At 40.5% G+C, this 15,385-nt stretch overlaps 1 protein-coding gene across 1 annotated transcript; it reads left to right on the forward strand.

The window, feature by feature from the left end:
* The first annotated feature begins 1,480 nt into the window (after positions 1-1,480).
* LOC136422845 (uncharacterized) lies at positions 1,481-13,984 on the forward strand. The gene is made up of 15 exons (XM_066410753.1): positions 1,481-1,557; positions 2,064-2,270; positions 2,777-2,905; positions 3,301-3,426; positions 3,564-3,777; positions 4,029-4,180; positions 4,645-4,863; positions 5,998-6,198; positions 6,688-6,803; positions 7,986-8,030; positions 9,216-9,325; positions 9,700-9,881; positions 10,222-10,560; positions 10,851-10,986; positions 11,284-13,984. The coding sequence occupies exons 1-15, from the start codon at positions 1,488-1,490 to the stop codon at positions 11,705-11,707; spliced, it is 2,670 nt and encodes an 889-aa protein (XP_066266850.1). The 5' UTR covers positions 1,481-1,487; the 3' UTR covers positions 11,708-13,984.
* Positions 13,985-15,385: the final 1,401 nt, after the last annotated feature.

Below are 15,385 nucleotides of genomic sequence, written 5' to 3' on the forward strand. Positions count from 1 at the left end.
ATAAGTCTAAAACTTGGTAAATGTCTAGCCCTACAACCAGACCTTGAATCTTGTATGTACTTCTGCGATGTTGGTTTAAACAAATAGAGATTTGAGATTTGAGACCACCGTGAGCACACCTGTATCTCTACGGTGCTCGTGGTGTTGTCCGCCCGCCCAGGTCATTACCGCAAGCCGGGAAATTTTTTGCGGGGTTCAGAAAAAGACCATTGCTTTAGCAGTAGAACTTTTGCAGGTAAGTCGGCCCTTTGAAAATGATTACCAGGCCAAGTGTGACCCAGCCTGTGTACTATCAGACTGATAAGTGTCATGCACTCAAACCTTGGCGTATTTCTACCTCTATATGTATGCAGCGTTTCGAGTATGGGTAAGCGTGCTTCAAGTGTGGCTCTCAAACAGGTGACCTCCAACCAAGGAGGTCCTTGCTCCAACGGACTGTTTGTAACGTAAAAAAATCCAGAATATGAGGTAACAGATAAATACATGTTACTGTCCGGGTCGCGACTGAATCCAGACTAAACCTTCTTATATAATCTCTTGAAGCCAAACACGTTCGCCCTGAGTTTTTGCTTAGTTGTTAGTATGTGTTGCTGACAGAATCCGAATTGAGGCACAGAAGAAACCGTCGTAATAGGGCATGTAATCTTCTAGTCTTGTACCGTCAGAGACTGTGACCTTTAAACTATGACGGGGCAGAGGTTTGTAAGGCAATAGATATGGGCTTAGAACAAAGGAAAACCTGTCGAACAGGTCCGCGTCCCTCCGAGGCGAATTCTTGGTGCTTATGCTGCCTTACACGAAGACCTCACGTGTGACCCTGAGAGGCTTGTTTAGGAGTCCAACAGTATGGCGCCGACCTCGGGGCAGAAGGAGCATTTTAAATGGTTGCTCCTGTAATCACAGAGCGCCCAAGGGGAACAGAGCACAACACACAACGCGCTGAACATCCGTCATCCTACTAATAAAGTTTACATGTGCGCGGGCAATGCTTGTATTGTTTTCAATTATCAGATTGCTGCTAAGTGTTACTTGTAGAAACGGTAGCCACAGCTTATACTATTAAACTGTCACAGCCCAATGCGACATGGGTTCCATCTTTGGCCCATCACCTTTAACCCAGTTGCAAATGATTAATCATCAAAAGCAGATATAAGTATAATTTTTTTTTTTTTTCACTATGAAAATTAGTCCTGCAGGACGTCCCAGTCATAGAAACCTGTAACATCATGGCAGCCGACAGATTCAAGTCTGATATGGTCTATTTTCATCACAAATGTATTTATTTTTGATTTGTTGTCTTTGCAGTCATGCTTTTACACTTTGCATGGTATTTCAATTATGAAGTCAAGGGTTACACACATCCAATTCAGGTCGCAACTAGATCGCAGCGCGGTCGACGTCTAGTGGACCTTAGCGAAGTTCTGTTACAGTTCTTGCAGTTATTGATATCAAAATGACATTTTTTTTACCTTTAACCAGTGCACATCATGTGGACATTAGCGTGGGTTGGCGTGGTCGCTTACTGCCTGCTATTTAATGGCGTTTCCTCCCAAACACGTAAGTAATTGTAACGGTTCCAGTTTACTCCCCTATGCTTCCATCTCCGTCGTTTCTTGTTCTTCTTCACCTGTTCTGAATTATTTTCAAAAGGTATCACGCATTCATTACTAGATGGTGTGATATCTGGTATTCTCTTTCCAGGCTTGAAATGTATGTAATGGAGTTTTCGTTTCTCTTTTAACCTCCAGAATACACACATTGTCAAGTATTTTGATCTCTTGTGCCATGAAAAGCCAGACCACATAAAAACCTAGTAGCGTGAAAGTATACATTCTTGTACCATTTCCTTTTCCTCGGATACATGCTGTTTGAATAACTGTTATGGATGCATTTTCTCTTCTTTTCTCCTCCAAATTTCTTCACAATGTAAAAGACAAATGGCCATGATACTAGATTTGAGTGAGGATTGTCTTTTTGCACAATGGGATTGGTAGGTCCTGTAGATACTAGATATGTCATTGAACCTGTCCAGACATTGTTTATATTTTCTTATGCCGTATTAGTTTGCGAAAGCCTAACGACCGACAGCGGGACCTTCACCAGTCCAAACTACCCGAGTAACTACCCCGACGACCACGACTGTCGTTACGAGATCTCCGTCACCCCACCCAAAGTCATCAAGCTCTCCTTCACGGAGTTTGAGGTGGAGCACAGCTATGACAACGTGTACGTGTATGAGGGAAACACAACAGATGACGCACAACAGATAGGTGAGATATAAACAACATTTCTTCAGTAACCATGCTAGCAAGATATGTGGCTATTTTCAAACACCCTCCTCCAACAGCGCTGAATCGCTCGGCAAACCTTCCCAGAATCAACCTTCTTACCCAAGGTTCTAACTATTGAATCTGAATTATAATGGTATTTACATTGTGTAAAACATGGAGTCCTAGTATTTTTAAAACCTTGCACATAAGCGAATATTTAAAACATCTGAACAACTTAGAATTGATCTCAGAGCTAGAAGTAGTTCACTGTTTTCTGCTGCTGCAGAGTTAGAGTTGACGAAATTACATTGACTTCCCTATTTACAGTACATATATAATGTAGTCGTCTGTACGAAAAAGTGCCTATTGGTTCGTTCTGCAGCTGGTATCAAAAGTATTTGTGGAGGAAAGACTTTGATAATTCGTTAAGCAATTTGTAAAATCTTTAGTCGCAGCGCGGCCATGGCCTCTAGCGGAAAGTAGGTGTAACTGTTTGTACCTTACAGCTACGCTGACTGGGGAAAGCGTCCCCAATCCTGTGACATCATCTGGGAGCTTCATGACCGTTCGATTTGTATCCGATTCCTCGGAAAACTTCAAGGGATTTCAGGCCAACTATGAAGCAGAAGAAAAAGGTACTACCATCTCAAGAATTTTCATACTTGCGCAGAGTAATTGTGCTTTGCTTGATTACTTGCTTATGTCGAGTCTTTATAACGTTTATATTCTATCGCTTTCAGCAAATATCATAGGAATCAACATGAAATATGTGTCCAATCTTAAATATAGATAATAACTTCTATAGTATATCATTTGTCAAAACCCCTTGGCGCATTGTTTTAGATTGTATGCCCTCGCAACAGTACATTAAGCTGTACTGGAATCATTTACAAAGGACTGTCATTGCCCTCGTCCTCATCACTTTCATCATGCTCATCAACAGGGCGTTAGCTTGTATCAGGACATTACCACTATGCCAACATTTATGAGGTCTTCACTTGTACAATAGATACTTTATTTTGGTTGCCAGTGTTTTCTGAGTGTGTGGTCGGCCAGTACCGTTGTGCTGACGGGGTGACCTGTATAGACGCCTGGAAACGGTGTGATGGAAACAGAGACTGTAGAGACGGGAGTGACGAGGATGCAAGCAATTGTGGTGAGTACCGTTCCCAATCCAATTATGTAATCATCTCAACATGGAACTTCAAATCATTAGAATATACCTAATTGTTAGAGGACGTGGTCTTAAGCAAAATGGTAACGTTATACATGGTGTACCTTATTCTATTTCAGCGTGTCAAGACATCCCATCGTCCCTGACGACGTGCAGAGGCCTTGATTACCAGAAGATGACACTCCCCAACCCGCTGAGCTACCAACAGACCACGGTAGACCTTGTTCAAAACTCAGCAGAGTTCAACGACCTCAGCACCCTGGCAGATTCTGAGTGTCACCCCCGTGTTAAAGACCTCGTCTGCGCCACCATCGTGCCGCGCTGCGAGTCCAGGTACATATCAATCCTATCTGTACTAAACTCGTGTCTGTCGGCTTGTTGGCTTGCCCAAAACAAATCTTCACTGAGTTCGCTAATACGTACCTGGAATATAATAATTTGCCACTTCAGTCCAGTTCTTAATAGCTTATGTTGTTTGGAATAATATGCTCCTGGGTTGTTCCAAAACTACAACCAGACTCAAAATGCCATGATGCCTATGCCATTATCAGTTAATCAACCATGTTCGTTATTTGTTCATCAAGTCCTCTCAGGCAGCAGCTGCCCTGCCGATCTTGGTGCGAAGAGGTGAAGTCCTTGTGTGGAGAGGAGGACACTTGGCCAAGTTTTCCAAGCTGTGAGATCTTTCCTTACACCAACTGCAACAACATCGCGACTTCAACGACCGCGGAGGGTGGTAAGTTGAGTCATCAGCTGTATAATGTATGCCAGTTGTGGCAATCTGCAAATGGCTGAGAAAATAGGCGCTTTCTTTCAAAACTGTGTCAATACCTTTTTTATACGTATATTTGCTTTTGGACAGAGACATGGGCAATGTGGCACTACACTCAAGTTTATGGCTTATTTTGATGCGACTACATACAAAGAACGATAAGCTGGATAAGGTATAGGTCGTCTTATAGCCTTTTTGAGGCCTTAACGTCAGTGGGTTGTTATCCACTGTATCTATTGGAAGGAGGAACCCGTCCTTCTCCTTCCACCGAAGTAGGACACCCATGTCACAACCGGAGTGAGTGAAGAAAACCTTTCCAAAGGGCACAACATTGGTGGCATGCCAGCGGATTTGATCCCAAGAACTCTGCGTTCTTGGCCACACACCCTGACCGGTACGCCAACACCACACCTTTTCTTCCTTTACAGCTGAGTGCTTCGACGGAAACGGTGTAAACTACAGAGGCAACGAGGCCAGGGCTCCTAAAGAGGGGACAAACTGCCTACCGTGGAGCGACGATCCTACCTGGAATGACTACCCCTGGGCAAACCTGGAGGGCAACAAATGCCGCAACCCTGATGACTGGTACCGGCCATGGTGCAACACTCCGGGGGGATACGAGGAGTGTGACATCATCCCTTGCAACAGTAAGTCATGAAGTCACATCTATGCTTAATAATTAAGGGTAAATGACCCTCCCCGATCGCGAGGTGTGTATGGTGTCATGTCATGTGCCATAACCACCGAATAAAACCTCATTTGAGCGAAGCGAACAAGGTGGTTTTATTCGGTGGTTATAGCACATGACCCACTTGTTGGACTTTTATGGCATTATGGCGTCATAACTGATAGAGAATGGAGGCTTGTGATTGATTGACTCCATCTGGCTATGTGATAATAAGTTACTAGATATGTTACAACAACTTGAACATCAAGAAAATTGACTGAGTGAGATTCAAACAAGAGTGCAGCCACAACATAAATCTATTATATATGCAGTACTGGAGTTTATCATTGGATCGATTATGACGTATCATAAACCACTGATCATTATCATAACATGTTTATATTACGAGATAACTAGGTAGATTTGAATATAAATATACTTTTTATCCAAGTCTGAAGTTGGCCATCCGCTCCGTCAAAAGGCCCAATCATCGTTCTGGATCGAGATACTGGCTTATCAATATAATAGCGCGGATGGTTAAGACATCTTTTGAACACCATAGTTAGCAAGAAACATCGTAGGCTTGTACAGATGGTTTAGTACCGTGCTTCTCATATAGTGTTGAAATCCGTCAAGCGATAGCACAGTTAAGAATAAGTAGCCATAGATTAAATATAGAAACAGGTAGATACTTTGATGTAGCTCCCGACCAAAGGTTTTGTCCATTCTGCCCAAATCGAATTGAAGATGAGTTTCACTTTATTATGGAATGCTCTAAATATGATGCCCTACGCGATATGTTATCATTATCAATTTAAGATAGCTTTCAGATTTTAAGACGCTCAATGCTACAGATAAATTTGACTATATCTTTAGAACCGCTCACACAGTGTTGAAATAGACAAATACATAATAGATTGTTGTGTTATTAGAAAAAAATAATGATACTCAGAATTAGCCCAACTTGAATCATGTAAAACCTAAGATAGTCATTTTGTTGTAGTAAATAGTTTTATTCCATACTTATGTCTTGTTCTATGTTAACTGCTGTTGTCATACTTTGTACCTGCTGCAATAGTCGTGCCAAAAAGTCTTCTGTATCTCGTTCCTCCAGCAAAAGGGTGCTCTGATCCTGGAAAACCCCAGTTTGGAAAGAGGAGCCCCATTCTGAAGTTCTACTGGCCTGGGGACACTATCACGTACACCTGTGATACAGGGTTCAAGTTCAAGAAAGACGCCCCGCCCAACAAGGCCCTATGTGTTACTGACGAGACAGGAGAAGCCGACTGGGAAACACCAAAACCTGACTGTGAAGGTGAGGCTGAATAAGGTACTCCATTCTAACTGTGCCGTTTTGGGGCTTTTTGCCCTGTTGTCTCTCACTGTATGTTTTGTTTGCCTGATTATAGATTGGCTGTACAGCGTTTACATACATCCTCATTACTATATATGTCTGTTGGTGTCCGAGCATTACACATAACATATCTAAGTGATATTGATATTGATGACATGAAGTGCATTATCTTAGACTACCATCATAACGTTACATGGCGTCTTTTACACAACAACTGAAATATCAGATTGCAGTAGGTTGAACCTGCTAATGCCAACTTTGTGAGTAACATTTGATATTAACTGGAGGCTAATGCCAACATTGTGAGTAATATTGGATATTAACTGGAGGCTAATGCCAACATTGTGAGCAATATTTGTTATTAACTGGAGGCTAATGCCAACATTGTGTGTAATATTTGATATAAACTGGAGGCTAATGCCAACATTGTGTGTAATATTTTTGTTTCAGTCGATCAAAAGTTCAAGCTCCAGAAGGACCTTCTGAGCTCGGATGTCTACAACAAGGCGACTTCTCCGACAACTAGTTTGAAGATCAAGGCATACGTTGTCAACGTCATCAATTTGGTATGTGAGACGTACAAAATGTCCATAGATACGTGAATGTCACGAAAGAAGCTTGTGTTGGTAGATTCAACAATAGTAGTACAGTAGAAACCAGTTAATTGCAATACGCTTTGTAGCAAAACCGGCCAACTACAAAGGATTGTGAAATCCCAAACCGTTTCCCATTAACGCCATAGTTTATCGAACCCCATATACGCAAAGTTTCTGATCGCAAAACCCGGCTAATCGGTGAAAAAAATTGTCAAGTTGCAACACATATTGAACAAAAAAATGCCAAACCAATAACCAAAAGCGGCAGTAAGTAATGAGCCGAAAACTTCCTGTATAAAGATATGAGATCGCAGAGTAGCAACAATCACTTATCATTTGCATCCACATTAATGTTCAGATTAGATATGTGTTTGAGTAATATAAATTTCAAGATTTTATTCTTGCTGATGTGTAAGCACATATAGATGTGACAGAACGCTAGAATTCAGGGATTTAGTTCACGCATGCGTGCTAATGCCATGTCGTTGCCGAGGGAGCGATCCCCTTTCGGAAATATATGAGGCGATCAAATCTTTAAAAAGACATGCATAAGTACGGAGTCAACAGCAAGCAGTGATTGCTGTCATGCTTTATGGTTAACGTAAATAATCACTTGGATGAGAGTATGTATCCGTTGATGAATGTTAGACATCCAGGTAATAAGATACGCCAAAAATAGTTACTCAAGCAACTGGATAAAATTTTGACGTCAGACGTTTCAGACAGCATCCGCTATCTTTCGTCAGTGACTAAACATTAGCTCCTAAAACAACAGGAGCTAATTTATTCATTAGCAAACAACCTTGTATTAACTTAGTATTCTATTGAACAATCTGAAATTATCTTTACCCCTTAACATATCTATTCAGAGTTTTGGTATAAAACCTAGTTCTACCAGATCTTTCTTTAGTCACTGGCGAAAGATAGCGGATACTGTCTGAAACGTCTGTTTCAAAATTTTATTTTTGGCGAGCTACACATCGTTAGTTATAGTCTAACAATGGGTCAAAAACCGTATGCAACACCCACGCAATGCAATGCGTTGACCAACAGCCCATCATTAGTTGAATCAACTACATGTATATTACGTGTTATGCCTCCGTCTTTCAAACTGACAGTTGTGATCACGTCTGTATTGTAACTTCCTTTCAGGATGAGAAGGCGCAGCAGATGGTCACATCCTTCAAAATAGAATGGGTAAGTTTTTTCTTTCATCATCTGATGCAGGATAAAAAATTTAAGAACTTTATTGCACGACAATTGTACATGGTACAATGTATGGCAACAACTATCATACATGCATAGTACAAAAAGAGATATAGACTAATACTTAACATCCTGATTACTGATACAATAAGGGTTAGCATACATCATTAATTTCGGCAGTTTTTTCTAATGACAAAGCAGTCTTTTATATAATCACCTATTTTTGCATTGTTGGGGTCGTCGCATCTAAAGATATATTCAAATATTTCTGTAGTATTGAGAATTCTAATATCTGTTGTACTTGATTTGATTAATGTGAAGAACTTACTACGTGAAACATCAGCCCATTCTGTCCTAATCGAATTGAAGATGAGTTTCACTTTATTATGGAATGCTCTAAATATGATACCCTACGAGATGAGTTATTCACCTTTCTCAATTCAAGTACTTCAGATTTTAAGACACTCAATGCCACAGATAGATTTGACTATATATTTAGATGCAACAGCTCATACAGTGTTAAAATAGGCAAATATATAAAATATTGTTTTGTTATTAGAAAAAATAATGATACTCAAAATTAGAAAACTTGAATCATGTAAAACCTAAGATAGTCATTTTGTTGCAGTGAATAGTTTTATTCCATACTCATGTCTTGTTCTATGTTTACTGTTGTTGCCATACTTTGTACCTGCTACAATGGTCGCGCAATAAAGTTCTCTCTATCTAGAGCATTCCATTACAAAGTGAAATTTATCTTCAATTTGCTTTGGACAAAAATGGCCAAAACCTTTGTTCAGGGGCTACATGATTTGAGCCATATGACTTTTATTGGTCAGTATGATGAGAACATGTTTGAAAGACTAATGAAAACTTGCGACATGAAAACTTAGTATCTAGATATAACTAAAACGTATGCAAAGTGCACACTGCTGTATAATAGTTACAGACAAGCAGATTAAAGCACCCATGCACTGGCCTGATATGCAGATGTATCGTCCACTACTTTAACAAGCAAAAATAAGGTACAGTTGCATACTGTCTAAATGTACTAGTTCCAATAGTCATACGGGGACCCGCACGTGTAAGAGGTTCATTTTTACAAAGCAGTTTAATCTATTATATATTAGTATAGGTATAGTATAATTATGCAATATGCGGCTTTTTGTGTTACAGACATGGAAAGACGATAGGCTGGAATGGGATGACAAAAAATATGGAAAGTTGGATCGATTCTTTGTCCTTGATGATCAAGTCTGGAAACCAACATTGACACTGCAGAGAAAGTAATTTCCGTTCATTTCGTCTGCCTGTGTAACCTAAAATCTCTATAATCTAAATCAGCAGTAGTAATAAAGTGAATTTTACTGCTTGACTATGATCTAAAAACCTCTCTCTCCTAGTATCGCTTTCTTTCTCACTCTCAGGCACAAGGTATAAGATCGTTTTAAACCGCTATTCTTCTGTTTGCTGCATCCATGAATGTATTTCCCCAATATTATGCTATGTGAATGCATACATATCGTCACTATTTTCTACATCTTTTGACGGATATATTTGTCAAAACTGAGAATTGTGTAAATTCTGAAGGGTATTAGTTAGTTTCTTTAAGTTTAACAAAAGTCATATTCAAACTGAGTCAATTCTTATTTTAACACAGCGCGGACACAGGTTATGGCGGAGGGTTTCCCAAGACGGAGGTGAAAATTGTGAATACCGGTGAAGTGACCTGGCCTGTGGAGGCACTGAGTACCACGACGTGTACTCTGGACCCTTTCCTATTCCCACAGGACAACATGACATGCGCAGTGTGTTGGAGAGCTGGAGAAGAGTACACAATAGGTAGGACAGCTTATTGTACATACCATATCAGAGTCCATGACATCTTGCTAGATTTGTATCATGCAGGAAGTGTTATGCATTGATAAATAACAAGGTTTGTAGTTTTAACTTTCATTTGCCTAATATCACAATATATATCTATATATATATATATATATATATATAAAGAGAGAGAGAGAGAGAGAGAGAGAGAGAGAGAGAGAGAGAGAGAGAGAGAGAGAGAGAGAGAGAGAGGGGGGGCAGAAAGAGAGAGATAGACATCATGGACATCGTTTACAATTCATGCCGACATAAGACTGATCATGAACCATGAAATATAGTTCAACTTTTTCTTTTCAAGACTGTTCCAATTCGACAACACACAAAGACGGCAACTTCCTGACCTGTGACAACGACGAGGCCGACATTGTCACGGGAGAGTGGAGCGGTAAGACAACTCTGTCAGCCAGCAACAACACCGCCTGCCTCACCATGACAATCAAACGAGATCCTACCTATCACTACGCCACCACCATTTCTCCCTGCCTCATCCTCATCGTCCTGATGGTCATCACCTTCATCATGCCCATCGACAAGGGTGACAGGATCGGGTTCGGTGTCACCGTGCTGCTGTCCATGGTGGTGTCGCTAGTCGTCGTCACAGGCTTTCTGCCTGTGTCCAGCACCCTGCCGTTCATTGGTGAGATTGTTTTTCAAATCATGAGATACTTTCGAAGTGCAGCCATATTGTAGGTCGCCCTACTATTTTGATGCCGTAGATTTTTTTCAATCGGCATTTTTCGAAAAAAAGCGACAGTACTGCTGCAGTCTGGCATGACAGTCATTAACTCAGGAATGCCTTCAGTTTGCGATCGTATACTACGATAGCCACGTATGTGACTGGATCATGAATGAATTTTTCCATGAAAACCAAATGTAGAAATGTACCATCAGTAATGTTGCTTATTGGCTTACTTCCCTCGTGTTCAGCTATGCTGATCATCGTGTGCATGGCTCTGATGGCTCTCTTCATGCTGACGACTCTTTTCATCATCATCATTCACGACAAGAAGGGACCCGTCCGCCCAAAATGGGTGCGGACGCTCTTCTTGAGGCACGTAGCGAGGTATGGCAAAGATTTAGATTCAAGAACATTTCACAAATGTACAATAAGTATGGTTACAAAATGATAAATAGAATTGCTAACCAATTTCCATGTAGTTATATGTAAGAAACTCCTCCAATGATTGTAAAATATCCCATTGTCATCCCATACTACTTCACCATGTTGTATAAGATAGATTGATTAGCCTAATAGAATCTTATCTATGTACCAGTGGATGCCTTACTTTGTACCTTGTGCAATTGTTGTGCAATAAAGTTATTATCATGACAACATGATAAAATCTTTGCTTTCTTTAAGGGTCCTATTGATGGGAGACTTGACCAAGAAACTGAAGAAAAATGAGGAACCAACAAACTACACCATCAGCAACACCAAGGCAGGAAATGACATCGAAGGACGTGCCAACCACTTCCGGAAGGACCTCGATGGCCCCTCCTCCGGACCAGCCAACCCGCCCCTGAACGTCAAGAATGAGGTCGGAGCCACCCTTATCGGTTTAAAGGGAAGCGTAGATGAGTTGAAGGCCAATGTCAGGGAATTGTCTGGTAGTATCGATGCTCTGGCAGCGTCAGTCGGTGGCGATGACGATGAAGAGGTTGCGGAGTACGCTCTGTTAGCTGCAGTGCTGGATCGGTTGAGTCTGGTCTTCTACATTATCGCCATTGCTGTGGCCATTCCATGTACTCTGCTCATCGGGCGCCCGCGGATTACCACGAGCTAAAGCAGAAGCTGAAATGATACATACCAGATGTTTGATGACATACTGTAGATGCATTTAAATTTGCGTGGTTTTAATTTCGCGGTAGGGAGAAAATGGAGCGTTCGTGGTGATTTTAAGCTCGCGTTTGAGACAACAGTAGACAAGGGGGTAGAAGGGGGAATTTTGCAGTGGTTTTAAGTTCGCGGCGAAGAGCTTACCGCGATAACCGCAAACATTAAACCACCGCAAACTTACCGCATTTACAGTATGCTGAATGGCTTTCCAACCATATAATGGCATGATCTCTGCTGTCATTGTATTTGATAGTCATCTTACCCCCATCGATTTTGACACTAAGTACCGCGAATCCACAAGATACTAAGATACTTAAAGTCCCGTTCAAATAGAGAGGAAGCAAAAGTCTATCAAAATCACACTGTAATTCAAACTTTAGGTAGGCTTGTTGTAATAGCCTGACTGCCATCCTAGTTATCTATTATTGCTGGTGAATGTAGAATATGGGAGCCCTGGAACTAGGTGACACTCAGACTACTGTTAAAAGCCCGAGGATAACCAAAAGGAATTGTTACAAAGAAAAGTATCAGATGATAAAATGCTCACATTTGTCCGAGAGAGGCCTGCAAATCGAAATATTGTATATGTCTTAACATACAGGCCACGGAAGTTTACACCAAGATTGAATACGGTTGTATCTATAGGAACTAAGTATATTTTAAATAAGATGCATTGGTAATATATAACTTTTAGGGTACAGGTATTCCACCCATATATCATTTCACAATAGGTTTGGGAGTAGCAAATTTCATGTTTTGTCATTTCATGTTATGATATGTTGTGTTTGTCATGTTATTATATGGTATGCTATACTATGCTTTATATATATGTTATGCTATGGTATGTTATGTTATGTTGTGTTATGTTATGATATGTTATGTTATGTTATATACTGTCATATACTGTCATGTCATTTTATGTAATGTTTGGCAGCCTTGCCTTGATTTTATGAATGGCATTAGAGGGACGCCCTAGGGATACAAGCGTACAGAAAATGGGCCCTAGGCAACAAGCCTTCTTATCCATAATGTGGTACAATTCATGACTTACCAACGTAACTAGAAATGCAACATTTGCGAGCAAATACAGCATATTTTACTTCCTCTAATTTTCCATCCCCGTGGAGGATGGACTGTTCTATGTCATTCTTTTGCTGCAATAGGCTAACACAAAGTTACTACTGTCCAAACAAGGGGTATCCCAGTACCACTTAAATCCAAAATAGCTCTTAACCTATTTGCCCAATTTATTTCGGGGCAAAATCTCAGGTCATCTGGCTTAAATAAAGGAAAGTTGAATCCATTTGACCAAATTGAAGAAGAAGAAAAAGATGAGGAAACATCAGAAAACTTCTAAGTTAGGTTTATATCAAACAGGCAACATGTAGTGAGTTCTTGGGCATGTCACCATGCAGAAACCAACCTTAAATTCCCTTACTTCTTAAGAGACACCATATGCATGATAGATTCATCTGTAAAACCAGCAAAGCTTGATGCGCGGATGTCATCCATAAAATCAAGTGTTTTACTTATGGTGGGTTCTGTTATGATATGATTTGTCATGTCATATAATGTCATGTCATGTTAGGTGATTTCCGCATATAATGTCATGTTTAAGTAGTAGTATGTACTTCTGTGGTGTTTTTTTTAATGCTGCGCTATTATGTGCTTATCTGAAATTATGATAGCTATTATTACTACATGAATATAGAGATAAGTTGTTTCATGTTCTGTCCTGTTATGTTGTTTTATGACAATTGGGGCTAAATGCAGTAAGATCGATGCAAAAGAGTAATAGTGAAACTATGTTTTATTTTATCTCTACCTACAGTTTACCTTATGTTAAAACATCATTTTCTCTATGATTCTTCATTCGTTATAAAGTAGTACAGTTTCATTTGTATGTTTTCTTTCTTTACGTGAACTATCTACTAGTAGTTATTCCCACTATTCCACAAGCTATACCTCCACCAACTTATAGTATGTGACTTATCAACGTCCACATTTTAAAGACCATTCATGAGTTGCCATCATTTATTCCATGCAACTGTTAAGTAGCTACTTCAGCTACGAAGGCCGGTATACTATCTGTAAGTCAGTAAAATCACACGATCTAAAGAAGATGGTCACAATCATGGACTAAACTTTCATAACACAGCTTTCTTGAGAACGCGTATGTTTGTGGTGTTATCCATGAGCGTTAAATAAACCAAGGTGCAAAGGGTACGTTTTGTCATGTTCTTTGTTGGATTGCAGGATGAGATATTATATTCTCATCAAATTTACATGCATATAGCTATCAAATCATGTAAGTAAGGGAGAAAGCTGTTGTCTGTATGCAAATGTGAATCCAATGTCGTGGCGGTCAAGCACAGAACCATGCCGGAACTTTCTGTACTCACATAACAAAACACGAACCATATTTTCAGACGGAATGCACAGTGTAGTATTCTCTATCCATTTGTAACCAGCATGTTGAAAACACGAGATGTCAAAACCAGAAGTTCCGCTGCAGTACCGTAGAAAGTCGCTAGGGGGGGGTGGGGATTTTTTGTATAAGCTTGCACGCCCCTCCCATTCTTCCACCCAATACAGGTTGTAGATACGTAGAAATGTAGATCTACTAGCCTGTGTAAAGTCACCAAGCGCTGACCTTTCTTCTGAGAGCTTCTAGGTAGTCCATTCCCGTCTAGATCTGTAGCAGCGTCTTCGGCGCAATTCTGAAGAGTTTTGAGGGGATGAAAATCTAAATCTGAATCCCCCGGCCATTTTGAATGTGCCGCGCAATGACGTGTCAAAGGTCAAGTCGATGTTTATGTAATAACCCGGATAGTGCTATTCTGTCACCTAAAACAGACACTATAACAACAATGGCAGCCATTAGGAGGATATATACTAGCCTGACGAATCGCGCTCCTAGTGGCCAGCCGGTCCTGTAACCGCCATCCCCCTAGGCTGGGGGGTCAGTAACCTCCGGCCGAGAGCTTGTGTACATACAGGCTACATATATACAATATGCCTAGCTTTTCGAGTTATGGTTTTCACACGTGAAGTTCAGAACACAGACACACAAACGATACCTAAAAAAGTTCCACATTCTTGGCGACGGTATAATTCTAGTATGGCTAGTATGTTATCACCTAAGTATCATTCAAACTATACAAAGAGGTTTCACTGCCAAACTAGATAAAACAGTCGATGCATAATCAGAATACAAAGTGATTTTACTTTGTTATCAACCTCCTTGGTGTGATGTCATGAGCACTTTTAAGCTCCATCTTGCAAGACTGGTAAGTACTTCAGGGGACCGCCGTATGTTCCCACGCCCCTATTATATGTATTATGGTTTGGTTCAGGGTACCGTAAGCGTTCTGTGCAATAGAACTTTTTGCCCCATGACGAACTTTTTGTTTGTTATGCGCTGATGCTATTTCCTGGGTCGCTACTTTTCACTACCACCATTCAAGGTATGCAACTTGAGGGGATGGTGATAATCTACACACAATCTATGAACGAAACCTTGTAATGAATATTAGCGCTGGAAAAAAAAACCCACAGTGCTTTGATGTCTATACTGGTGAAAATTTAGTAGCGACGAAATGTAGTGGATGCGACCTGAAACGTC

Source organism: Branchiostoma lanceolatum, chromosome 1, assembly GCF_035083965.1.
Source record: "Branchiostoma lanceolatum isolate klBraLanc5 chromosome 1, klBraLanc5.hap2, whole genome shotgun sequence".
Taxonomy (NCBI): domain Eukaryota; kingdom Metazoa; phylum Chordata; class Leptocardii; order Amphioxiformes; family Branchiostomatidae; genus Branchiostoma; species Branchiostoma lanceolatum.

Bases quoted from the DNA above. Each gene is read 5' to 3' on its own strand.
- LOC136422845 (XM_066410753.1), top strand. From the start codon at position 1,488: ATGTGGACATTAGCGTGGGTTGGCGTGGTCGCTTACTGCCTGCTATTT. The intron at 2,906-3,300 runs GTACTACCATCT...TTTGGTTGCCAG, and splicing joins CTATGAAGCAGAAGAAAAAG to TGTTTTCTGAGTGTGTGGTC. The intron at 3,427-3,563 runs GTGAGTACCGTT...ATTCTATTTCAG, and splicing joins CGAGGATGCAAGCAATTGTG to CGTGTCAAGACATCCCATCG.